Here is a 25,567-nt window from a genome sequence, read left to right as displayed (position 1 = left end):
TGAGACTCCCTTTCCACTACTCTCCATACTAACCCTTTTTTTTTTGAACAAAGTCTCTCCATACTAACCTGAGATAAAACAATTGTTCTGTTAATATCCCAGCAATTTTTTTTTTTTAAGTATATATGAGAGAGCCAAGATTAAGAAGACAAAAGGGAAACCCAGTTCTCATACCTGTTGAATATGCGGAACAAATTTTTCAAGGGCTTGAGAGTAAATTAAGATGGCCTGAGACAAAATGGTGTTAATGGAGGATGAAAATCTTAACCTGAGATATAAATTACAGCTTTATGTTAAAGGAGTCAGTTCTTACCCTGGCAGGATATCTAAGAAACCATACATTCTATAAACTCAACACCCTAAAAACACTATAAATCGTTAAAAATACAAAATCAACCTTTCACTCTCCCATGAAATTGTTTATATTTGGCCGATAGCAAACATATCCATTGACTCTCAATAGAGATTAACATAATTTAGCATCTAGAGTAGTCATATGTGTTCATATACTTGAGCCCATAATTTAGACAAAAACCTGTAACTTAGACAATCAAATTATGCAAATTAATTCACTAAAATCTGTAGTTTATAGCTTAGACAAACCAAACCTACAACTTAGACAATAAAAATCTGCAAATTAATTAATCAAAACCCTACAGCTTAGACAACAAAAAACCTAAAAAAAAACTATACAACATAATAAAAATGGTTTAAGAACCGAAACAACAAAAACAATTGAAACTCTTAAAAAAACTGAACACATAAAACATTTCATATATACTTGTGCAGATAATTTTCTGAAATTTGACTAACCTTGCTCATTCATCTTGTTCTTTGCTTCAAACGTGTCACTATCATTGGAGCCTGTGAACTCTTGCAAATTGTTTTTGTTATTATATTAAACCTATTCTGAAAAATTGGAAACCATACGTAGATATAGTCGCCCACAAAAACATAAGAAGCTCTGCTTTTAGTATAACATATAAAACAGAGAGTTGTGAGAAGATGGCTTTTTGTTCCCAACACGTCACTCACATCAAAATATTCTGCCCCGGTGAATACGATAGGTCTAGTTCACTCTCCAGACCCCGTTGCTTCACCTGCGCAGCAAAGCCAACAGTTTCAGATTGATTGAAAGAACAAAAGTGAATCTCTCCTCTTTTTTTTTTTTTTTTTGTAATATAGTCATTTGTGGTTAGTTCATAAGTCCAAAAGATACATCAATCCACAAATCACTAATCACTGCAAATAAAAAGGGATTTTGGCAAAGAGGTAACACCATAAGAGTGTGCTTAATCGATGGATGAACAATATGAATGAGCTAATGTCTATTATTCCATTATAAAAAAGTTACGTCATTTTTAGCTTCATGAGAGTTGGTTTAATCATTTATGAAAAAACAGAAATCGTCGACAATATGCTACTGTGGTTTAATCATTTACCACAGTTCCATGGGCTATTGTGGTAGAATAAAGCTGTATATATGAACAATATGAATTGAACTTATGCTGGTAGATGATCATTTCCCTCTATACATTTCGACTTTTAATTGATATTCCAAAATCGTCGTAGAAAATGAATGATGAGTAGTCAAAGGGATGACCTAGAAGAGAGAGAGAGAGATTTACAAAAGCGTAATTAGGCTAAGGGTTGGACTCATGTTCAGAGTCGATCTGGTGCTTCTTCTTCTTCAAATTGATCACCGAATCATCTTAGATCTCTTTTCTACTCATACCATCTTCGCCTCTCTTTCTTTACAATCATCACCTCTCTGATCCTATAGAGACAAAAAGAAAGTCACTTAAGTTATTGGAATTCTGATTCAATTGTTGATTCCAGCGACACACAAAGACGAAGAATTCATTTCTATTCTTGAAAAACCATGAAAAAAAAAAAAGTTGAAAACCCCCAAATATCAAAAATCAAAGTAATACATAGAGCAGACTGAGAACAATTTGGTTTTAGGTGGAAATCGAATTACCTTGTTGTTGCCGATAAATCCATTCTAGCCAACTTCTTCAAAACTGTTCTTTAGATTTCTATATCTGTAGGCGTTCAATGCATCGAGAGTTTTGAAAATAGACTAATAAAAATTGAAAGAGGTTTGAGAGAGAGGAACACAAAGAAGTAGCTGGTAATTTGGCCTTTTCTAGGGTTTGGGAATGATCCGACTCCTATTAAATAGCTGTTACATCTCCTAAAATCAAAACGAATTAAGAGAGACGAAGATCCAGACTCCAAAGCAGAGGCCGAAAGAGAAAGCTTTTTTTAGGTTTAGTAAAATGTATGTAAATGAACGGCTAGGATTTTTGCTCAAAAAAACACTTGATGGCTGAGATTATAACAGAAAAGTTAATAAGATCCGACCCGAAAATGGATCCGCGCGTTTATCCGACTGGCTGACAATTAAACGACCATTTTACCCTTTTAAAAAATCGATTATTTGGTCATAATTGCAATGGCATTGTATTATAAATTCTTACAAAACTAAGGTTTTTTTCAGGCAACATTTTTCTTTTAATAGTAGGGATATAAAAATTTGAAATATTTTTATAGAAACTAATTAGTTCTACCAAAATAATTAAATAAAATTTACTAAAATATAGCTATAAAATCGCAAAATTGAAACCTGAATAATAAATTAATATAATTATAAAATCAATGATTCTTAAAATATCTCTACTAAATTAATTTCTGATTTCTTAAATTATTTTTGGTTTATATTTATACAATTTTTACATTTAACATCATATTCCTAAAATATCTCTACTATTAAAAGAAAAGCCGTTTAACAAACTAACCTTGAACGGATTTAGATACAACAGAGTAAGTTTAAGTTAATATAGAGACACGGGACAAGATACTAATCCGTGTTTGTTAAAATAATTCAAGGTTTGTTATTCCTAATAAATCCATATAAGTTTAAGTTAATATAGAGACAAACTGTGTTGTGTATATATGGTATATGATAATATAATTGGTGGGAAGCTGAAGCTATTTTGGGTGTGAAAGCAGGTGAAATAAAGAAGAGAATAAACATAAGAAACATGAAGAACAAGCTCTTCAAGTCACTGTTCATGAACTCATAAAAGGTAAGACACCACCGCTTCATTCTCATAAACATGACTTACATATAATATTATCCATTTGAAGTACATCCTCCTGAAAATCTGTTTGTGTTTAAGCTTATAACTAAAGGAGTTTAAAAAACGGTTCAATGAACCTTTGTTTTCTTATATAAGCCTTTTTGGGTTTTCAAGGATAAACTAATGAAAGTTTTACAATTGGTCGAGTGTTTAGAGTGGAAGACTCATAATAAGATTGACAAGAAACCAAGAGTGAGTTTTCAGCTTTTTGTTATTTAATATTTGTTTTCTGTGATCCTTTCAATGATTCATATTTTATAATCTTCACTTTGATCTATTGTTCTCACTCATTTCAACTTGTGCTGTGTAGAATGAATGCAGGTCAAGGCATTGTACATGAAAGAGATTTTGAAAAGATTTAACACAACAACGTCTAAAGAAATTATTCAAACATCACGGGAAAACTATACGAGTTTGTGCACTACGCATACATAGAGGACAAGCGTCATAAGAGACAAGTTTAACCTTCATTTGAATAATCATTTTTTTGTATACTCTCTTTCATCAGATTTTTTTGCTTTGTATTCTTTTTTCTAATTAACAGTATCAAGAATCAAGGTTTGATGACATCTTAAATGTGTTTCTAATCTTAATCAGTACATCATTTGTTTCTATTAAGATCTTAGTTGTTGGGTAAGTTGAGGTTTGTTTAATTGCAGCACACTAATGGAATTTTAGAGAATTGTCAGTGTGGTAGATAACATCTCTGCTATGTGTTTCTTTTTCACCACAGAAGGTTAAACAAATTAATGTGGTAAATAAACAAACCATATTAATTAGTACTAATTTGATACAACAAAGCAACAAAGTAACATCTTTGCTACATCCGGGAGGCTTTAAAGATTTGTTACCATCCCTACAAATCACCACAAGATATTTCCCTGTGTTTTCTCTTTAGTCACACAGTTTCGACAATCACTTCCTGGAAAGATAAGTGCACTTTGGTGACATAGATGATCAAATCAAATTTTCTAAATCTCTCCGTAAACCGGGGTGTCATAATTGGTCTTTGTGGATTCGACCCCTCATATGCTATCTCACAATTAAGTGTATCTAGTAATTAGCAATCAGATGACACCTAAACATTTTGAAAAACTTGGAGTTGGCACATCATTTAAAATAGCTAACCAATCAAATTATAGAAATTAATACAGCTCAGCTAAAATATTACCAAGCTGGAGCATTAAAAAAATTGTCGTCAGAAACCCTAATCTCGATCCCAGCTTTTTCTTTCTAACGTCACGATTTGAAAGCATAAAAAGGTTAAACACCATAGCTTTGTCGGGCCAAACAAACCAGGGAAGAGTGGTGGCGATGATTCTAAAACAAAAGCTCAACGATTTAATTGAAAGTCACCGCTTTGTCACCTCCAAACCTAACAAGCCAAAGCCACGAGAACGAAGCCCACAACACAATTCTCAATGACTCTCTCTTGCGTATGATTGATGTTATTTATGTTCGAATGAAGAAATTATGAAGTGGGATTTACACAGTTTTGAATCCTAATAAGATTCCTCCATCAATTTGGGAATTTTGTCTCTAGTTTGGTTGGATTGGAAATGGAGGTGTGGTAATGTGTTTCCGGTGCGGGGTAAATGCTTGGGATAAAGTAAAATTTCTTAAGGAGTTTGCTACAAAGGTAGAGTTAGCGCATAGGGCCCAACAAAAGTTAACAAAGGCAACAGTTAGAGAGGAACAGTTAATAAGTTGGTCCTGCCCGCAGAGGGGGTGGTGGAAGATGAATACGGATTTTGCGTCGAGAGGGAATCAGGGGATGGTAGCTACAGGGGGTGTTTTGCGTGATGAGATAGGAGGGTGGCAAGCAGGTTCTTCTTTACATATTAGCATTTGCTCGGCTACTATGGCAGAATTGTGGGGAGTCTAATATGGGTTGTGTATCGCTTGAGAGAGGAGGATAGCACAGTTAGAATTGGAGGTGAATTTTGAAATAGTGGTGGGTTTTTTATGAACAAGGATAAGCAAGGCTCATCCGTTTTCCTTCCTAGTATGGTGGGTCATGACTTTATATCAAGGGATAGGGAGGTCCGAATTGTGCATGTGCATAAAGAGGCTATTCGTCTTGTCAATGGATTAACAAACAATGCATTCTCTTTACAACTAGCTAGGTTTTCATTTATATGAGTCTAGTCCGTCTTGTGTTGCTGAGCTTGTGTGGTAAGATACTTGTGGTCATGCAATCCCACGACATGTTTGTATTTAAGTTCCATCTTATTAATAAATCATGGGAGTTTCACTCCCTTGTTTCAGATTCATCATCTTCATCGATCAATTCTTGCAACTCTTTAGCTCTAAGCATCTTCACAGCTTCAGTCGATAACTGCTTACCATTCCTCAATGTCACAGCATTGCAGGAATGCTTAGGGTTTTATCTGTGTAACTTGACTCTCCAGCTTCTTAACATGAACATTCTATGCATCAAACTTTCCAGTAAGCTCAGTGTAGACACTATCGATCTTCCCATTAATGTCCACTGTCAACTTTTCCTGTCCCTGAAGAATCTGCTCAAGCATGGCCTCTATTCGACTCTCAGCTGTCTTTGGAGGAGGAGACTGATAGGATGAATTCCCATAGGTCCTGGTATAATCATTGTTCTGCTGTTTCTGATACTCTGGCTTGGGAGTGTAGCCTGTAGAGTTCCCTTGGTAGTTGTTACGCTGGCTGTTCCCACTGTAAGGCATGTTTGCCTTGCTGATTTCCATACACAAAGTTGGCATCCTCTTCCACATTCTCTGGCTCAGGCTCAGGCTCAAATGTCTCAACTTCGGTAGCAAAATGGACAGACTTCTTACCAAAAAGAAAATTGTGCACTGTATACAAAAAATAGCATTCACCCCTTTCTTTCAGAATCTGCAATAGCACACTTCAAGCAATAGCACTAATCACCACACTAAGACCTAAACCACATTAAAAAAATAGCATTCTAATGACTAAATCTGCAATAGCACACTTCGAGCAATAGCACACTTCGAGCAATAGCACTAAAAAAAACAGAACCAGCAACCTAAACCACATTCTAATGATCCAACTCTAGCAATCTAGCAAGGCCATACAACAACCAATCAAGTCACTAGAACACCCTCCTCTTCATCGATTTGATTCTACGATCACATTTTGCCTTTACCTACACCACAAACACAAATTGATAAACACTCAGTGAGGCAATCCTCCCATCTACTAGGCAATACACACAAGCAATTGAAATACTCTAACCATCAATCAACAATAAACAGACAAACCAGGAACTGCGTTGACCGACACCATCCATGCATCGACCGATGCCAACAGGGGTTGCGCCGGCCGACATAAGCTTGCATCGACTGATACAAGACTAGTCTGCATCGATCGAAACTAACATTGCATCGACCGATGCATGCTCGACATTTCACGAAATCCCTAATTGCATCGACCGATGCCTCCACATGGCATCGACCGATGCTCCTAGGTCAAGTCGCGCCGTCCTCGCATTGCATCGACCAATGAACAAAGTGCATCGACCGATACACATGCCGAGCATCATTTTTTCCCGAGACTTCTTGCCGGATCTTCGTTCCTATAACCACCAAACACGATCCCAAGCCACAAGAAAGCCTCACAAAGCCTTTAACAACGTTTTAACAAGCCAAACAACAAATAAACAAGCAAATCAGAGAAAGCTCAAGCTTAGATAAGCCATGGTCATGCACTCACCTTTGCCAAGAAGAATCTAAACCTCAAACAAGCAAAACAACGCTCCTAGGAAGCTCCTACAACGATCTTAGCTTCAGATCTCACCAAGAACAACCACCAAACTCCAACAATTTCACCAAGAACTCAAGAACAGCACAAACCTTCTTTTCTCTCTTTCTTTTCTCTCAAGAGGGGACAAAAACCACTAAACACGACAATCCACTCGACTTAAGGGTTTTCCCTGAACCAAAATGCAGCTAAATACGCGTTTAACTTAAGTCGAACCACATAAAACCAAGCTTGCATCGATCGATGCACCTAGTGCATCGACCGATGCATCCCTTAAACTGGGATTTCGGTTACAATTCTCCCCCACCAACTTAGATTCATCCTCGAATCTCGAACAACCATCAGCCACGGACTCCTGTGCAACCGTCTCCGTGGCCCGCACTCCTCCGACCGATCTACGAAAGGTCACCTCTAGGGAAACCTGCATGCCATATTATCGGCTCCTCATCGGGCCCAAGCCCGCATGCCATAATATATAAGGAAGTCCAATATTCGTCTCTCGGGTTGCCACCCTACAGCACGCCACCGGATCGTCATCCCAAGTCGATATACCAACCATACTCTCAAGCCACAAAGTCTCAGAATACGGCGGTACTAGGAGAACCAAAGTCCCCCAAGAGTCGTGAGCAAACAATTCTGAACACGTCTGAGCCTATCCCTAACCAGGTTTCCTTCCCGTGGCTCACGTAAGACAACACAATGTCCTACCAACCACATATCCCCTCACTGGGACACCTCATGACCACACAATGATCATCAACCTACCACAAGGGCCGCCACCAAGGTCAACAAATGTCCTAAACAGGACCGCCACCAAGGCCAAACAAATTTCCTAAACAGGATTGCCACCAAGGCCAACCAAATGTCCTAAACAGGACCGCCACCAAGGCCAAACAAATTTCCTAAACAGGATTGCCACCAAGGCCAACCAAATGTCCTAAACAGGACCGTCATAAAGACCAAACAAATGTCTTAAACAGGACCGTCACAAAGACCACTTGTCCCGAAGAACCGTCACGAAGACCACTCGTCCGAAGGACCATCACGAAGACCATACATCCCGTAGGACCGTCACGAAGACCATACATCTTAAAGGATCGCCTAAACAGGCCACACGTCCCGAAGGACCACCACGAAGACCCACATCCCGAAGGACCGCCTAAACAGGCAACATTGGCTAAACAGCCTGCCACGAAGGCCGCATAATTGGCTAAACAGCCTGCCACGAATGCCACACAATGTCTCAAAAGACCGCCACACATGGGCACACAATGACTCAAACATCCGCCACATAGGCCACACAAGCCCCTCCCATGCTCACAACCACTAAAAATGGAGAAACTCTAACTCCCATAAAACTTTCCATTTTTAGAAATTTCCACTTATGGAAACTTTCCACTTTTAGAAACTTCTATTTCAGGAAACTTTCCCTCTTTAACTACTACCTCAGGGAAATTTCATACTCCGAACACCACCTCATATTGTTACTTAGTTGCACAACCAACCACCCCTAAGCAAACAAGTAACAAGAGAGATAGGTTGGAATATTCCATTCCCGCTCCAGACACGGACTACAGCTGGGACCAGGCTAGACAAGCTAAAGTTGTGGCCTATTTCTCAAACCACTTTTTAAACCTTGCCTTCATCCTCGCCTCTGGCTTCCAAGTCTGCTTGTCAACACCATCACAGTCCCAAAGGACTCTCATCAAAGGAATCTTCTTCTTCTGAAGTTCATTGATCCTTCTCTCGAGAACCCTCACTGGTCTCGCCTCCAAAGTCATGTTAGGCTGAAGATCCTCAGGAATCTTAGCCAACAACTGATCATCCTCGCGGAGACACTTCCGCAACATCGACACATGAAATACCTTATGGAACGCACGCATAACCACATGCAACTCCAACCTATATGCTACCAGCCCCACCCGCTCAATCACTCTGAACGGATCCATATACCTCGGACTCAACTTAGTCTCTGTCAATGACCTGTTCGGACCCCGCAACATGGCCATCTTGAGGTACAGTCTGTCTCCCACCTGAAATTCAAGATCTCTACTCCTCTTATCGGCATAACTCCTCTGCCTATCCTGAGCTTCCTTCATGTCCAGCTTGAGAACCTGAATCTTCTCTGAAGTCTCCAGAACAAAACTAGCACCAAACATGCTCCTTTCCTCCACCTGAGTCCAGCATAATGGTGTACGACATAGCCTCCCATACAAAGCCTCATAAGGAGCCATCTTAATACTCGCCTGATAACTGTTGTTGTAAGCAAACTCTAACAGGTTCACGTGATCTACTCAATGGCCATGGAGGGCATTTCAGGCAGACTCTATCTGTCTGGGGATGATAAATTGTACTTATATGCACCTTAGTGTCCATCTCTGCCTGAAATGCCCTCCTTAACACCAAAGTGAACTTGGAATTTCTATCAGACACAATACACGATGGCACCCCATGCAATATGATTATCTCCTTCACATACTTCTTAGCTAAGACTGCTGCTCCATCAGTCTTCTTAATGGCCAGAAAATATGCTGACTTAGTCAACCGATCCACAATGACCCAAATAGCATCAAAGGTCCGAGACACTGGCAATCCTACCACGAAGTCCATCGTGATCGTATCCCACTTCCACTCTGGAATAGGAAGGCTCTTTAGCAACCCGCCTGGAACCTGATGCCCAGCCTTCACTAGCTGAAACACATCGCACCTTGCGACCCAACTAGCTACATCCTTCTTCATCTCGACCCAGTGATAGTACCTCTTGAAATCATGGTACATCTTAGTCGCTCCTGGATGAATAGAGAACATGCTCGCATGAGCCTCTCTCAGGATCTCCTGCCTCAACTCCTCATCCTTAGGCACACAAATCCACCCGCGCACCAATATAGTACCATTAGCTGAGACCTGATACTCTGAATCAACATCCTTATAGGCATTCACCAACTCCAAATCCTTCTCCTGAGCTAACCGCACTCTACTCAGCAGATCTACTCAATCAGCCGCCTCTAACCCCAACGGCTCCAAAGAAACAGCACACAACTTCAACGCACTAATCTCTCCAAAAAGAGACTCCATGTCCTGCTCCAGAGCCGAAGCTGCCCTCTTCCAACTCAGATCATCTGCAACCAAGTTAGCCTTACCAAGGTGATAGGCTATCTCCAAATCATAATTTGTCACAAGCTCCATCCACCGCCTCTGCCTCAAATTCAGCTTAGGCTAAGTGAATATATACTTCGGGCTCTTATGATCTAAAAACATATGCATTTTTGCACCATATAGATAAGATCTCCAAATCTTCAGGGCAAAAACTACATCAGCCATCTCCAAATCATGAGTAGGATAGTTGCCCTCATGCCTCCGCAACTGCAGCGTAGCGTAGACAAACACCTTCCCATGCTGCATCAACACACACCCCAAAACAACTCTGGATGTATCTGTATAAACCACATAGGGTTCTCCCTCCTCCGGCAATGTCAATACTAGCGTAGTAGTCAGCATCACCTTCAGGCTTGCAAAACCCTCCTCGCACTCCTGTGACCAAACAAAAGGAACATCCTTCCCTGTCAACTTAGTAGTCGGACGTGCTCTGCTCGCAAAACTCTGCACAGATCTCCTATAATACCCTGCCAACCAAAGGAAACTCCTGATCTATGTTGCATTTTACGGTCTAGGTCAATCTCTAATAGCCTCAATCTTCTCTGGATCTATAGAAAGTCCCTTTGCATAAACAATATGACCCAAAAATCCCATCTCTCGCTGCTAGAAACTACACCTGCTCAACTTAGCATAACTTATGCTCCTGCAACTTCCCAGAACTGCCCTCAAATGCACTGCATGCTCCTCAGGACTCGTAGAATATACCAGGATGTCATCGATGAAAATGATGACAGGCACGTCTAGAAACTCCTGAAACACGCTCTTCATCAACCTCATAAACGCTGCTGGCGCGTTAGTCAATCCAAATGGCATCACCACAAACTCATAATGACCATACCTCGTTTTGAATGCAGTCTTCCTCACATCTGCCTCATCTATCGGAATCTAATGATAACTCGATGCCAGATCTATCTTGGAGAACCAAGCAGCACCTCTCAACTGATCTAACAACTCAACAATCCTCGGAAGAGGGTCTTCACAGTGACCCGGTTCAAACCTCGGTAATAAATACACAAGCGGAAACTTTCATCCTTTTTCTTAACGAATAATATCGGCGCTCACCAAGGTGATACACTAGGACGGATGAATCCCTTGTTCAAGAGATCCTCCAACTGCTTCTTCAGCTCTGCCATCTCTGTTGGAGCCATCTTGTAAGAGCCTTGGATAACGGCGTCGTCCCTGGTTCCACTTCAATCGTGAAAGGATCAGATCGAGATGGTGGTAACCCCTGCAACGACTGGAACACGTCCTCAAACTCCTCCACAACCTGAATACCGCTAACCGTAGACTACCCCACTGACTCCGACATCGAAATAATAACCAAATAAGCCTCACGGCCTTTCTCGATCATCTTCCCAGCCTGCATGGCCGAGATCACGAGACTTTCCGAACTCGGTCTAACTCCCTCAAAAACCAACTTCTCTCGTGGACGCTCAAATTCCACTCTACCCTGATGGAAATCCAGATGAACCATATGCCGATGCAACCAGTCCATCCCCAAGATAACATCATACAACTCCATTGGATTGATCAGCAAATCTGCTGGCCACGACACTCCTGCGATCTGAATATCAACTCCTCTCGCCCGTCTAATGACTCTCATAAACTTGCCTCCTGCAACCCTGACAACTTCCGCTGGGTCTCCGGGATCTTCTCTGATATCAGCCACCTCTGCGCACTCTAGAGTAATGAAGCTATGAGTAGCTCCAGAATCAAACATGACGTGGGACTTAACCCGCCCACCAACAAGATCCCTACTCAAACCTCATGTCTTGAGAACCTAACACTTTAACACATGCAATACATAAAATCTGAACCTACTTAAATTCACAATATTTGGGTACCAAAAATTATACATGTGATCGCCCCAGCACTGGTTCTACCAGTCTACACAGTCGTGTACACCCGTGGCGCCTGCTCAATCCATGCCACCTGATGCATTCCCGGTTGCACCACATGCTGCACCACTGCTACTGCCATCTGCTGCAACTTAGGACACTTGGGCTTGATGTGCCCAGGCTCCCTGCAATGATAGTATACATGAACCGCTGCCGTCGAATCACTCATCTGGGGACAGCTAGCTACCTTGTGGTCCATACTACCACATCCAAAACACCGACACCACTCGGCCTTTGCGTAGCCTCCCACTTCCTCTTGGTTCCCTACGCAGGCTTTCCGCCCTTGCTTTCCGACCTGCAGATCAATTAGTGACAGCTTGTCCTGTGGGAAGGTTGTTAAAGGGTGAGGACTAGGGTTCGAGGAACGCCTGGCGCACCAATAACCTACTGTGGATTTGGATGAATAGTTCCATTTGCCACGGTGAGGGGTTAGGATCGATGCCCTGTAGGGCCAGCTTGGGGTCCGTTGGGGTGGCTAGCGGTGGGCTAGTGGGGTCCGTGGGACGGGTTGTCACACTAGAACACCCTCCTTTTCATCGCCTTGATTCCACGATCACAATTTTCCTTCATCTGCACCACAAACAAAAATTGAGATGCATGAATATTTTATAAACTCTCAGTGAGACAATCCTCCCATCTACTGGGCTATACACACAAGCAATTGATATACTCTAACCATCAATCAAAAATCAACATACAAACTAGGAACTGCATCGACCGACACCATCCATGCATCGACTGATACCAATAGGGGTTGCATCGACCAACATAAGCTTGCATCGACCGATACAGGACTAGTCTGCACCAACCGACACTAACATTGTATTGACCAACGCATGCTCGACATTTCACGAAATCCCTAATTGCATCGACCGACGCCTCCACATGGCATCGACTGATGCTCCTAGGTTGAGTCGCACCGTCTTTGCGTTGCATCGACCGACGCACAAAGTACATCGACCGATACACATGCCGAGCATCGTTTTTTCTCCAAGACTTCTCGCTGGATCTTTGTTCCTACAACCACCAAACTTGATCCCAAGCCATAAGAAAGCCTCACAAAGCCTTAAACAACGTTCTAACAAGCTAAACAACACATAAACAAGCAAATCAGAAAAATCTCAAGCTTAGATAAGCAATGGTCATGCACTCATCTTTGCCAAGAAGATTCTGAACCTCAAACAAGCAAAACAACGCTCCTAGGAAGCTCCTACAACGATCCTAGCTCCAGATCTCACCAAGAACAGCCACCAAACTCCAACAATTTCACCAAAAACTCAAGAACAGCACAAAACTTCTTTTCTCTCTTTCTTTACTCTCGAAAGAAGACAAAAACCACTAAACACGACATTCCACTCGACTTAAGGGTTTTCCCTTAACCAAAACGCAGCTAAACACACGTTTAACTTAAGTCAAACCGCACAAAACCAACCTTACGTCAACCGATGCATCCCTTAAACTGGGATTTTGGTTCGTGGATGTTACAAAGTGAGATTCTCAATCAAATTCTTAGCCTCATCTGGAAACCTTGTCTTGAAATTCCCATGACTAGCAGTATCCAAAGCTAGTTGATACTCTCAGTCTAGTCCTCTGAATAAAATACTCAACAATTGCACCATAGAGAAGCCACAATGCGGACAGTCTCTCTCATAAACCTTGAATCTAACCCAAGCTGCCTTGAAAGCTTCATTTGGTCTTTGCTTAAACGCGGATAGCTTGACTCTCAGCTCATCATACATTTCATCATCATAGAAATAGTTGAGGAAAGCCACCTTGATTTCTTGCCAAGTTGTCAAATATCAGGGTTCAACTGCTTCAACCATTGAGATGCTTCTCCTACAAGAGAATATGGGAAAAGCTTGTAGTATATGTAGTCTTCAGTAACTCCATTGGACTTGATACTAGTGACAATATCGTCGAAGTGCTCAATGTGATCCAGAGGCTTCTCATGTGGCAGGTTTGAGAAAGTTCTCTGTCCAACTAAGGTGAAGTACGTAGGCTTCAGTTCATAGTCATTCCTATGGAATGAAGGAGGAACAATGGCAAAGTGGTTCTCATAAACCAAATTAGCTCTCTTGAAGTTTGCAGTAGTCCTGATTAACTCCCGGTTCTGTCGTCCCTAAAAGTTCCGCAGATTGTTTCCATTCATCGCAGCTCCATCCTTACCATCATTGGGGTTGCATCGATCGATGCCAGGTTGGCGTTGATCAATGCAACCTGCAGTGTCGTCGACAGCGACGATTTCTTCCTCAATCACTTTGCCTTCTGCATCAATCTTTTGGTCTTGCTCATTGCGGAAGTGGCCCTGTTGATCCCTCAAAACTCCACCATCATCAACTCTTAGGATAATAGTCTTAACCATCTTTGCTGATTTAGCTGCTTTTATGTTCTCATGCTCAAGCTTTCCCAACTCTTAGTTTGTAAGATTCAATGGTGGACTGGTCTTATTGTTTCTGGTGCTAGGCTTAGGAGGCATAGACCTGAAACACACAAGAGAAGATAAACAAAAAGCATGTTAGTAACAAATAAAAAGAAAATTTTAGACAAAATTCAAGATGTTAATCTAATGGTGAATCAAAAGAGTCTCCGACAACGACGACAAAATTTGATATGCTCAAATTGTATTACCCTAATGGTACTAACAGTCTGGCAGTTGTAATACTTTAGGGGTCAAATCCACAGAGACTCTAAATCCACACAATAGACTTAATAATCTTTCAATTTAATTAGCAGTGCGAAAACAGAATTAATGTTTTAGAAACTCAGATGGAATATTAGCTAGACCTCGGGAATGATCTCAGAAAATTATGGAATATCAAATCAGTCAATCAAACGAGATTCAATCAATTAAAAACCATTCTTGAACTCTAAACTCGATTGTAAGGTAAATCAGTTCTCACTGCAAATATTATCTAAGTTTAAAACCAGAAAATCCAAATCTCTTTGTAAAATTCAAGTAAAAAACCAGCTTAGTTTGTTCACAAAATTGCAGAATCAAATTTCTTTGTAAAAAGCAATTTTGTTTTTTAAAAGTTTTTATCAGGAAAATCAATTATATTCTCATATCAATTTATTTTCCTAGGTTATTAATTCTAGTGATCAATCAAGAATTAATATGAAGAACAACCAAAGATGAAGAACACAGAATAAAATGAATCCCAAGAAAATAACAGCTCTAATAAACCATAAAAACCTTAATAAAAATACGCAAACCAAACAAGATAATTACTCAGACATCATTGAAAAGACACAAATCAAAATCTAAATAAATTGCATGAAGAAATATAATAGAGAAACAGGGTTGAGTTCGGACTTGTCTCTCCAAAAGATCTCTGGATCTCTCTCTCAAAAGTTTGCAAAAAATAAAGCTTAAGGGTTTCTAAGACCCTAAAGTCCTTTTTATATCTCTTCAACACGTCAGGGACTTAATATTACAATTAGGGAAAACTTTGGGGTAGCTTTGCAAAACTTCAGAACTTGGGAGACTCAGACTTGTCTTGTTGTGAATCATGCATCGATCGACGAAAACACCTGCATCGGTCGATGCATCTCTCTAAACTCGTATATAAACTTCACAGCTTAGTTTCAATGCTCGAATATGCTCCAAATCCTCCTATTTTTCCCTATTGTGCTCCATTATGCTACATTCATTGCCAGTAGGTACCTAATTCTACAAAGACTCAAAAACAACTTAAAAAGCAAATTAAAAGACTCAAAAAAACACACTTATATCATGATTAAAAACTATGATATATCACTTGCATTTGAGGTAGCAATTTTGATAGACAATGTCAGCTATTTCAATGTCTCAAGAAAGGCCAATCACTTGACGTGGAATTGTGAAAGCAATTTATTTTGATTTGTATCCACCAACATGAACAACCTACTCAACTTCTTGTTCCTATAGAACTGTTGCTTTTTCATCTGCTTGCATTTGTTACCTATCTATTCTTGCAAATGGAAATGTAAAATAAGATTTATGGATTATACTGGTAATTATAAGAAGAAAAAAAATAAAATTATTAAAAAGAACAATACGGAACAAAATAAACAGATTTTAAGGAATGAAAAAAAAATCTGCAGAGAATGAACAAAAATTAGTAAATGGTAACCAAACAATCAAAATCTACCTTAGGCCCTTTAATAAAGTGCCTTGGTGACTATGGCTCTCGACACCTGCGTTTCCCACTCACCGCAAAAGTTGCAGACGCTACGGACGCAGTTGGTTGGCGACCCCCACTAACTCGCTCAACCCCGTCTCGGATCATTTACGATCATCTCTGCACCATCCCAGTCCCAAACGGGTTGGAAGAGGATGATTATTATTGATGTTACTTGTCAATAATAATAATGTTACTTGTCATGGATTCTCAACACAAATGACGTGGGAGGTGTTAAGACCCCGAAATACCGTGAAAGTTTGGTCAACTTCCTTCTGGTTCAAAGGAGCTGTGCCAAATTTTGCTTTCAACATGTGGTTAAGCCACCTGAACCGTCTCCCTACCCGTGAAAGATTAAGGTCGTGGGGTCGGATTCAGGTGGATACATGTTGCCTGTGCTCCTTTGCTACCGAATCCCGGGATCATTTGCTCTTGTTTTGTGATTATTCTGCTCAGGTATGGAATCTGGTCTTTAACAGATTATGTCCGCGTCAGAGGCTGTTTTGTTCTTGGGCAGAACTTCTATCGTGGACTAGACGATCCTCTCTGGGTGCCCCCTCCCTCCTAAGGAATCTTTCAGCTCATGTAGTCGTATACAACTTATGGAGACAACGAAACAATTTTTTGCACAACTCTACCAGACTCGCTCCGCAGCTCATTTTCAAGCTTGTTGATGGAGAACTAAGGAACATCTTCACATCAAGAGCCTCCAGGCGACGGTGGCAAACTTTGATGGCCAGTTGGATCCGCTAATTCACCCCTATCTTACCTGTAACTTTATTGTAGCCTTGTTTTATTTTTTTTGCCTTGGCTACTTTTGCGGTAGAAGCTCCTCTTTTGTATTAGCCTCTAAACTTCATTTATATGATATTTACAGATTTAGCAAAAAAAAAATAATAAAATAAAATAAAATAAAATATCTTTTAAAATATATTTAATATTAAATAAATCAAATTTCAGTGATAATATCCCTGTTTTAGAAATCGCTAGGCGCTAGTCAGACGGTCGGGATGGGCCTAGCGACTAATGAGAAAATCAGAACTAGTTTTAGAGGTTTTCTCAATTTTATGTTATATATAAGTTATTTAGAAATAAATTACGTAAATCAGAGTTGGTCCAGTGGTTCTGACTGTTGATATGACTCTTAAGGTCACGAGTTCGAGCCCAAGCTATACATATTCGGTTAGGTTTTTATCTTAAGTTTTAATAGAGGGTATAAAGGTCATTTTACTATCATCTTCTTCCTTCTTTTTCTGCAACCTTAGCTGGTGACCGAAATTTTTTTTTTCATTTTGTTCACTTTTCTTTTTTTTTTTCTTTTATCAAATGCAGTTGATTTCTTAAGTTTAAAAAGCAAAAATTTTTTTTTCCAACTTCCGGTTAGAACAAAATCCTGACGGCCGGGCACTGTCGAACGTCTTTCTAGCGAAGAATCAGCCGCGTTGACCGATTTTTAGAATAGGAGAAAATACTAATACTATTTTTAATGTATATATAATGAATTTTACATTTAATTTTAAAATAAAATTTGTAAATTCATATCAAAAATGATTTTTCTGTCAATACATTTTGAAAATATGAATATTATTATAGTAAAAAATTGAAATATTATTAATAAACATATATTTTTTTTTTTTTAAAAGAATTTTAATATTTGTTCTTTTTTTTGTTCCATTTGTTCCTCATTTTAGTGAAAAACATATTTGTTCTATTGTTCTTTATTTTCTGAAGTATGTAGAATGTAGAGGAAAAAATATTATTTTCAAATGGTAAAAACTTTGTGGAATAAATAATAATATCACATTCCTCCCTATTATTTTCTTAAATTGTGGTTACCAATTGAAGCTTATATCTGTAATAAATGAAAGAAATATTTTGTCTTCAAAAAAATTAATATATGTTTATATTGCTCAGATTCCAGTTTAAAAATATTTATTATAAATTAAATCTTTTGGCAATGTTTAATTTTGGTAAGTTTATAGATAAATTTGGCAATTACTATTTGAGTAAGAAGAATAAATATTATACTAAAATAGAAATTGTTTGAAACGAAGTATAGTGAAAATCTGTTTAGGAAAAAGATAGTAGAGTCAAAAGTGTTTGAAAAAAAATTGTAGAATTAAATAAATAAAATATATTTTCTCTGTTTCACAAAGAATGTCATTTTAGAGTTTTATTATTGCTTTTTAAAAAATATCATTCTATATTTCTAATATGTTTGTACACTACCCTTAACCCAAAACTAGTTAACCATTAACTACTTATTAATCAGGGTGGCGTATATGTATAATTATATATTTTTTAATTTGTTTGAAATGTCAATAATACTCTTTGTAAAATGGAGAGAGTAGTAAAAAATAATTATGGGTGACTATATATCATAGACCATCTCCATTGCATAATTTTTGTAGGTTTCTTAAACATAAGTTCATTTATAAAATGTTAATATTTTATAATGTGTGTCTTAAAAAGAAGAACAAACTCAATAATAGTGTCTCAAGGAAGACACTTCAAACCACCTACATACATTGGAGTATTGGACAGTTTTTTATGGGTGTCTTATAATTAAAAATAGTAAAATTAATAAAGTATTGGAGACTGGAGAGATAATGAATTGAGTGTCTCTACCGAGACATTGTAGACGCTCTTAAGAAACTTGATCTACATGTATCGGCATATAATTGGTTCATTTCTTTAGTTTTTAAAAAAATATATAGAAATTATATTACAAATACTAATACTTATAAGCTTAAGACTCTCACATATGATGTCTCACATTCTCCAAGAAAATTTGTTACAAAATTAATATTACAAAAAAAAATCTTATAAATAATCCTCAAATGTATCTCTAAAAAATTCTTAATATCACATTCTCCAAGACTTCATTCTCCAAGATATTAAGACTTTTTTTTTTGGGTCATGTGATATTAAGAATTTTTTTAGAGATACATTTGAGGATTATTTAGAACATTTTTTGTTTTTTGCATATCCTTTTTTGTGACTAATTATTATTCTGATTTTATTTTTGTTGACTAATTCGTTAAAATGTTATTTGTAAAGCCATATCTTTTGTTGCATTCAAATAAATATGTTCACCACATGCTAAAGATAGACTATGTTAGAAGATTCATAGAATTAAATTATGGCTGAGCCAAGTCAACGAAATTAATGGAATCGTACTTCAATAAAGTTCTCTTCTTCTTTTAAAAATTGCTAGTTCAACTAAGATTTTAACATAACCATAATTAACAAAATAGGAAACAACAAATTATTGATAACAAGAAAACTTCATTGAAGTAAGATTCCATTAATATCGTTGACTTGGCTGAACCATAATTTATTTCTATTAATCTTCTTAAACAGTCTATTTTTAGCATGAGGTGAATTTATTTATTACGATAACTGAGAAAGAAAACGTACACAGTTGTTCTAACTTCTAAAAGTAAGACAAACAGCAAGTTTTTGCAAGTAGAAGAGATAATCTTTTATCATTTTTTCTTGAATCATGAAGTGTGGTACCTATATTTTATTATGTTTCATATTCATTGTTTTAAGTCATGCCCAAGGTATAATACACCAACATCCTTTTATTTATTTATTGTTCAATAACACTGATTGTAACTAATCGACAAAAACAGTGTTGTGATGAAAAGAAGTAAGAGAGAATTCTAAAATAGGTTCATTTAGAACTCCATCCTTACTTCGTTTGTATAACTTTTAACAAAATTGAGCCCCTTTTTTTTTTTGGCATAAACTGATTAATAGACGTGGAAATTCAGAAGGCGCAGCTGTGCATCATTAACCAAACTTTCACTGGATTTTGTGGTAACAATGGAAACAAGGTGTGCATTGACGCAGTTAGAGCTGTCAAAATGGACGTCCACGTCCATTTTGACCCGTCCAATATTGTCCACTTTTATTTTGGACAAATAGGTGTCCGTGTCCATTAACGTCCGGTCCATTAACGACCATGCCCACTTATGCCCATTTTTTTATGGGCTTTCCATGGGTGTCCATTGGACAAAAATATAACAGATTTTGTAAAATGAGAAAAAATTGTGTAATTAGCTTAGAACATAAACATAAAACATAAAAGATGGATCCAAAAGCAATGATAAACATCCAAACACAATGATAAACATCCAAACACAATGATCAACATCCAAAACACAATGATAAACATCCAAAACACAATGATAAACATCCAAACACAATGATCAACATCCAAAAGCAATAAAGCAAACACAATGACACACATATTTCAAACTCCTTCTCCTTGTCCTTCTTTGCCTTCTTCGAATGGATCAATGAGCTTACCTTGTCTACCACCAATGAGCTTAACTTGCACACCCTTCTCCACCAATGAGCTTAACTTGCACACACTTCTCTTCTTCTGCAGAAAACAACAGAGCACACACATGAATTAGAAAAAAGTCGAACATATTTCACTTAAGAAACCTAAATCTCAAATGGGTATCTCGCAAAATCGAAAGAAAAGAAGAGAAGGAAGGAAGAAACCTAAATCTAAAATGGGTATCTCGCAAAATCGAAAGAGAAGAAGAGAAGGAAGGAAGAAACCTAAATCTAAACCTAAACGGCTAAACCTAGATCTCAAAATCGAAAGAGAAGAAGAGAAGCAGATGGGTCTTTCAAAGACTACAAAGTTCTTAGTTTCGTACCTGAATTCGACGGAGATTGAAGGGAAGACGATGGTATCGCCGGAGAAATCGCCAGAGAAAATCGCCGACAAAGTTAGAAGAAAATGAGAAATGAAATGTGTTTTACGATTTCCCCCAAATCAATTTTGACCTAGAATTGTTTGTCCAATGGGCCGCCCAATGTCCAGGTTGTCCACGCCCATTTTGTCCGTGGGCTTTGTTGTCCAAGCCCACATAAGTCCGTTTCAATTATGGGCTTGTCCATGCCCGGTCCATAATGAATTGGACATGGTCTGCCCATGGACAGCCCGCCCATTTTGACAGCTCTACGCATATACACCTCCTCTTTCAAATCACCATGGAGGAAGGCGTTGTGGACATCCATCTGATGAACTCGCCAATTGTTCTTGGAAGCTGTATCTAAAAACAATCTGACCGTACCCATTCTAGCAACCGGTGAAAACGTTTCTCCATAGTCTTCTCCCTCTATGTGTTTTTTACCCAAAGCAACCAATCTCGCTTTGTACCTTTCAATGGAACCATCGGATCTAAACTTTACTATAAAGACCCACTGACATCCGATTGCCTTCTTTCCCGGAGGTAAATTCTCATTTTTCCAAGTCTCATTTTCCTTCAAAGAACCATATTCAGTACCCATGGCATTGCGCCACCGTTCATCCTACATTGCTTGTTTGAAGGAGCGAGGTTCAATTTCTGAGATGACAGCCGCCACAAAAGCCGTGTGTTTTTCTGAAAAACGATGGTCGGAATCATAGTTTGAGAGCGGATAAACAATAACATTGTTTACCTCCTCTTCCGTCGTTGGTGTGACTGTTTTGACTACGAAGACTTTTAAACGGACGGAAGGTGTTTTCCGTCGGTGACCTTTGCCCAGTTGTTCATCAGCCGGAGCCGGATAAAACTCCACTGATGCAATCTGAAGAGAAGACGTTGACGGAAACTCTTCAGACTCAGGATTGACTTCATCTTCTGTGTGGGCCGAAGTATTGTGAACAGGCCCAACTGGTTGGCTAGTGGATCCTGAGTCGAGTGTACACGTTTGTATATTGGGCCTAAGTGACGAAACCACGTGGTCATCAATAATACATTCGGAAATCAGAGCCCACAACACTTCACCATTGTCTTCTTCATCAACGAAAGGACAAGCAGCTTCGCGATCGTATGGGAACTTCAATTCGGAAAACACAACATCCCGAGACACCAAAAATTCCGATTTTTCAAAGTCAAAAACCTGCCAACCTTTCTTACCATGGGGATATCCCATGAACACGCATCTACGACTTCTAGATTCAAACTTATCTCCACCAGTGGATTGATTGTGCATAGCAGAGACTGGCAAAGACCCGCAAATGACCATAAGTTGGTGGTTTCTTAAACAAGCGCTCGAAAGAAGTGATGTTACCCAACACAGCGGATGGTGTGCGATTGATTAAGTACCCTGCTGTGAGAACATAGTCGCCCCAAAAATCGATGGGCAAAATTAGCTTGGAACCATAATGGTCTTGCTACATTGAGTATATGTCTCTGCTTTCGTTCGAATCTTCACTTTTGCTGTGGTGTTCCCACACAGGAAGTTTCATGATGTATCCCATTCGCTTGAAAGAAACCCGTTAACGTCATAAATTTTGAACCGTTATTGCTTCGAATTGTTTTGATGCGTGTATTAAACTGCCTTTCAGTCAGAGCAAAAAAAAATTTCAAACAGTTTGGAGCCTCTGTTTTATCCTTCAACAAATGTATCCAAACTCCTCGCGAATAGTCATCCACTATTGTCAAGAAGTATCTTGCCCCAAAATGAGATGGTGTCCGATAAGGACCCCAAAGATCAACATGAATCAATTTAAAAATAAAAGATGTTTTATTCATACTGATTGGAAAACAATCTCTACTCTGCTTGGCGCGGAGACAAACATCACACGCATTATTTAGATGAGCAACAGAAACTGAACAAGAAAAAATGGAAGCAAGCCTACAACCGCAGCTGATGGATGACCCATCCTCTTGTGCCACATCTCAAATGACTGATCCTCCTTTATTGTGTCTGCGGCTGCGGTCTCCATAATACTGCAGAAGTGAAATGTTCCTCTTACCAGCTCCAATCACCGTCCTCAAATTGCGGCCCTGAACCTCAAGAAAAGTGTCAGCCATATGAACAACACAACTGTTTTCATCCATCAACTGGCCCATAGAGATCAAGTCAGACTTGAAATCTTCCACAAAGTATACTGATTTCAGAACAAGGTTAGGACCAAGTTGTATTGTCCCTTCATTACGAGAGACCCTCTCTCTGCCATCTGCCATAATCACTAAAACCGGTGCCATATAACGCACATCAGACATCAGTTCAAACTTTCCTGTAAGATGGTGTGAAACCGATGTATCCATTATCCAAGATGGTAAAGAAAACGTACCCGTTACTTTCTCTGTGGTGTTTTCTTTGCCGGCATTGAGGATGATCTTGATGGAGCGCCACTATTGGTCGGTAATTCCACTCACTCCATCACGATCGTGATCTGTGATCACGTGATTAGCTTGCTCATGACCTTCCTCGTCCACATTAGGGACATACACTCGATTAGCATAAGTCATCGAACCACGACCTTTGCCACTAGTCGAACCTCCGCTTGAGCTAGAATCACCACGTCCCCTCCCTTGAATTGTTCGATTTTGTGGTCTATCTTCCCACCATTCTGGATAACCTATCACGGCATAGCAATTCTCTGCAACATGACCAAAGCGATTGCAGAGGCAATTGAAGACGGTATTGACTTCACGCAAGAAGTTTGGTTTCTTGGACGGAACGATTGCCAAACCAGCAGCAGAACGATTGCCAAACTTCTTGCGTGAAGTCAATACCGTCTTCATCCCGCAAGCCCATTCATCGTAGTTGATACCTTTCAGAAGTGGGTGAGAGATCACCGCACCAGGGTTATCTGCCGAGGTCAAGTGGCAAGGTGAGATGGTTCTTCTCATCTCCACAGTCGTGTTCGTTGCTGAAGCATGGGTCGGGTTTGGGGTTGGGATCGTTGACATCTCTTAAATGCCTAAAAAAACGAGATTTGTTTAAAGAAAAATTTTAGGCTCTGATACCATGAAAAGATAGCAGAGTCGATGAAATTGTGTGTCTATTATTCAATGAAACGAGTACATATATAGAAACAAATGAACTGTTATCTACAATCTAGTAGTATCTGAGCTACTATAGGATATACGAATCTATCCTTAAGATGCGGTCATAATCTAAGAAGATTTATTAGTTAACCAACTTTAACTAAAGTCTAATTCTAATAGTATGATGTCCAAAATATCAAAGTGAAAACTGGTTAAGATACCCGAATTCCATTTTAAAAAAAGTATTTCAAAACCATTTCAAGTTTGTTTTATTTAAGTTCAAAAAATTACCTGATAGTAAAACGTTTACTGACTTTTCCATAGGCTGCTGGTCTCATTCTTTTTTTTTTTTTGACAAAAGGCTGGTGGTCTCAATAATCTCCAGAAGGTCTGCGTAAAATACCCAGATCCAAAAATCTAATATAAAACTGATCCAAAAAACCCGACCTGAACCCGTATCCGAAATTTAAAATCTCCAAATGCTTCTAAATCTTTAAATCCAAAAATCTGAACTTGAATTTGAATCTAAACGAATACCCAAATATATCAACAATATTAATATATAGTAGTTATATATTAGTAACTAGGGGATAACTCGTGCTACAGCACGAGATTATATTTTTTTTACTAATTTGTTTTTTTAATTTTCCTTTTTCTTGTCTGAGTTAGATATTTTAACTTATTTTCGAAGTTTATATAGTATTTAAAAATAAATATTTGTGGTTATACACTAATTCAGTCTCTTTATATAATCTCATTCTTTACATAATATAGCTGCTTACAAAATCAGACACACATCAATATTGAATAGTAGCTATATAAGAGGATATATATTCGACAATATCGTATAGTAGGTTCGTAAGAGATTACGCACACAACAATATTGGACTATAGTTTTGTTGGTTTGTGTTCTAAGCAATAATAATAATTTGTGTTTATGAATGTTTAATATCCAAAGTAAACAATAAGAAAAAAAAAAGAATAGTAACAGTAGAAATGACTCATATAGTCATGAAAGTATCATATTCCTTCCTTAACCCATTCAACCACTTATTGTATTTAACCTGTAGACCAAATTAGAATAAATATAGAGTTAGTAGCATATATATTAATCAAACGAAATTATAATATACCAAAAAATTAGGGATTACTTACCATTCCATTTTCTAATGAAGATTTTGGAAAACTTCTTTAAAAACAACATTGGTTGTCTTTGTTTGAGGTTTTCCCTCACTATCTGTTATCAGCATCTTCAATCCAGACTTTGATTTAACCCTTGATATTGCTACATATAACTGATCATGTGAGAAAACGGGTCTAGGCAAGTATACCAACATTTTCAAGAGATTGCCCTTGACTCTTATTGATAGTCATTGCAAAAGCAACTGATACTGGGAACTGTCTTCGACGCATTTTGAAAGGCAACCTAGCATCTGATGGTGATATCAACATCCTAGGTATGAGAACTATCTTACCAACTCGCGTACCAGTTAAAATCCGAGCTTGCAAAACATGGTCCGCCATTTGGGTGATCTGCAGTCTTGTACCATTCATTAAACCACCATGCGGATCAATATTTCTCATTAACATAATCGGACAACCTATTTTCAAACGAAGCCTATGATAAGGTATACCCGAAACCTTAATGGTATTTAGAAAAT

General features: G+C 38.6%; 1 protein-coding gene and 2 long non-coding RNA genes across 7 annotated transcripts in view; 1 reads left to right on the top strand and 2 right to left on the bottom strand.

Moving 5' to 3' along the window:
- LOC104731407 overlaps positions 1–2,301 on the bottom strand; it is a 3,597-nt gene extending 1,296 nt beyond the window's left edge. The window contains exons 1-6 of one of the 5 annotated variants that reach the window (XR_758603.2): positions 1,982–2,301; positions 1,604–1,777; positions 1,036–1,100; positions 814–909; positions 175–228; positions 1–68 (exon numbers count right to left, since the gene is read on the bottom strand). This is a non-coding gene — a long non-coding RNA (uncharacterized LOC104731407). Of the gene's footprint in view, positions 69–174; positions 269–813; positions 1,101–1,603; positions 1,778–1,981 lie in introns of all 5 variants that reach the window. The other 4 variants (XR_758604.2, XR_758601.2, XR_758605.2 and 1 more) reach the window with 4 other exon arrangements.
- LOC109128100 lies at positions 3,291–3,516 on the top strand. The gene is made up of 2 exons (XR_002034553.1): positions 3,291–3,338; positions 3,457–3,516. It is a non-coding gene; the product is annotated as an uncharacterized LOC109128100 (long non-coding RNA).
- Positions 22,659–23,900, bottom strand: LOC109128099. The gene is made up of 2 exons (XM_019233881.1): positions 23,207–23,900; positions 22,659–23,101 (listed from the first exon to the last, which is right to left on the bottom strand). The coding sequence occupies exon 1, from the start codon at positions 23,826–23,828 to the stop codon at positions 23,268–23,270; it is 561 nt and encodes a 186-aa protein (XP_019089426.1). The 5' UTR covers positions 23,829–23,900; the 3' UTR covers positions 22,659–23,101; positions 23,207–23,267.

This window comes from Camelina sativa, chromosome 12, assembly GCF_000633955.1.
Source record: "Camelina sativa cultivar DH55 chromosome 12, Cs, whole genome shotgun sequence".
Lineage (NCBI taxonomy): Eukaryota > Viridiplantae > Streptophyta > Magnoliopsida > Brassicales > Brassicaceae > Camelina > Camelina sativa.
This window is presented reverse-complemented; position numbering and strand designations above follow the sequence as displayed.

What these genes read in the sequence shown, in the direction of transcription:
- LOC109128099 (XM_019233881.1), bottom strand. Translation starts at nt 23,828, where the DNA reads ATGTCAACGATCCCAACCCCAAACCCGACCCATGCTTCAGCAACGAAC.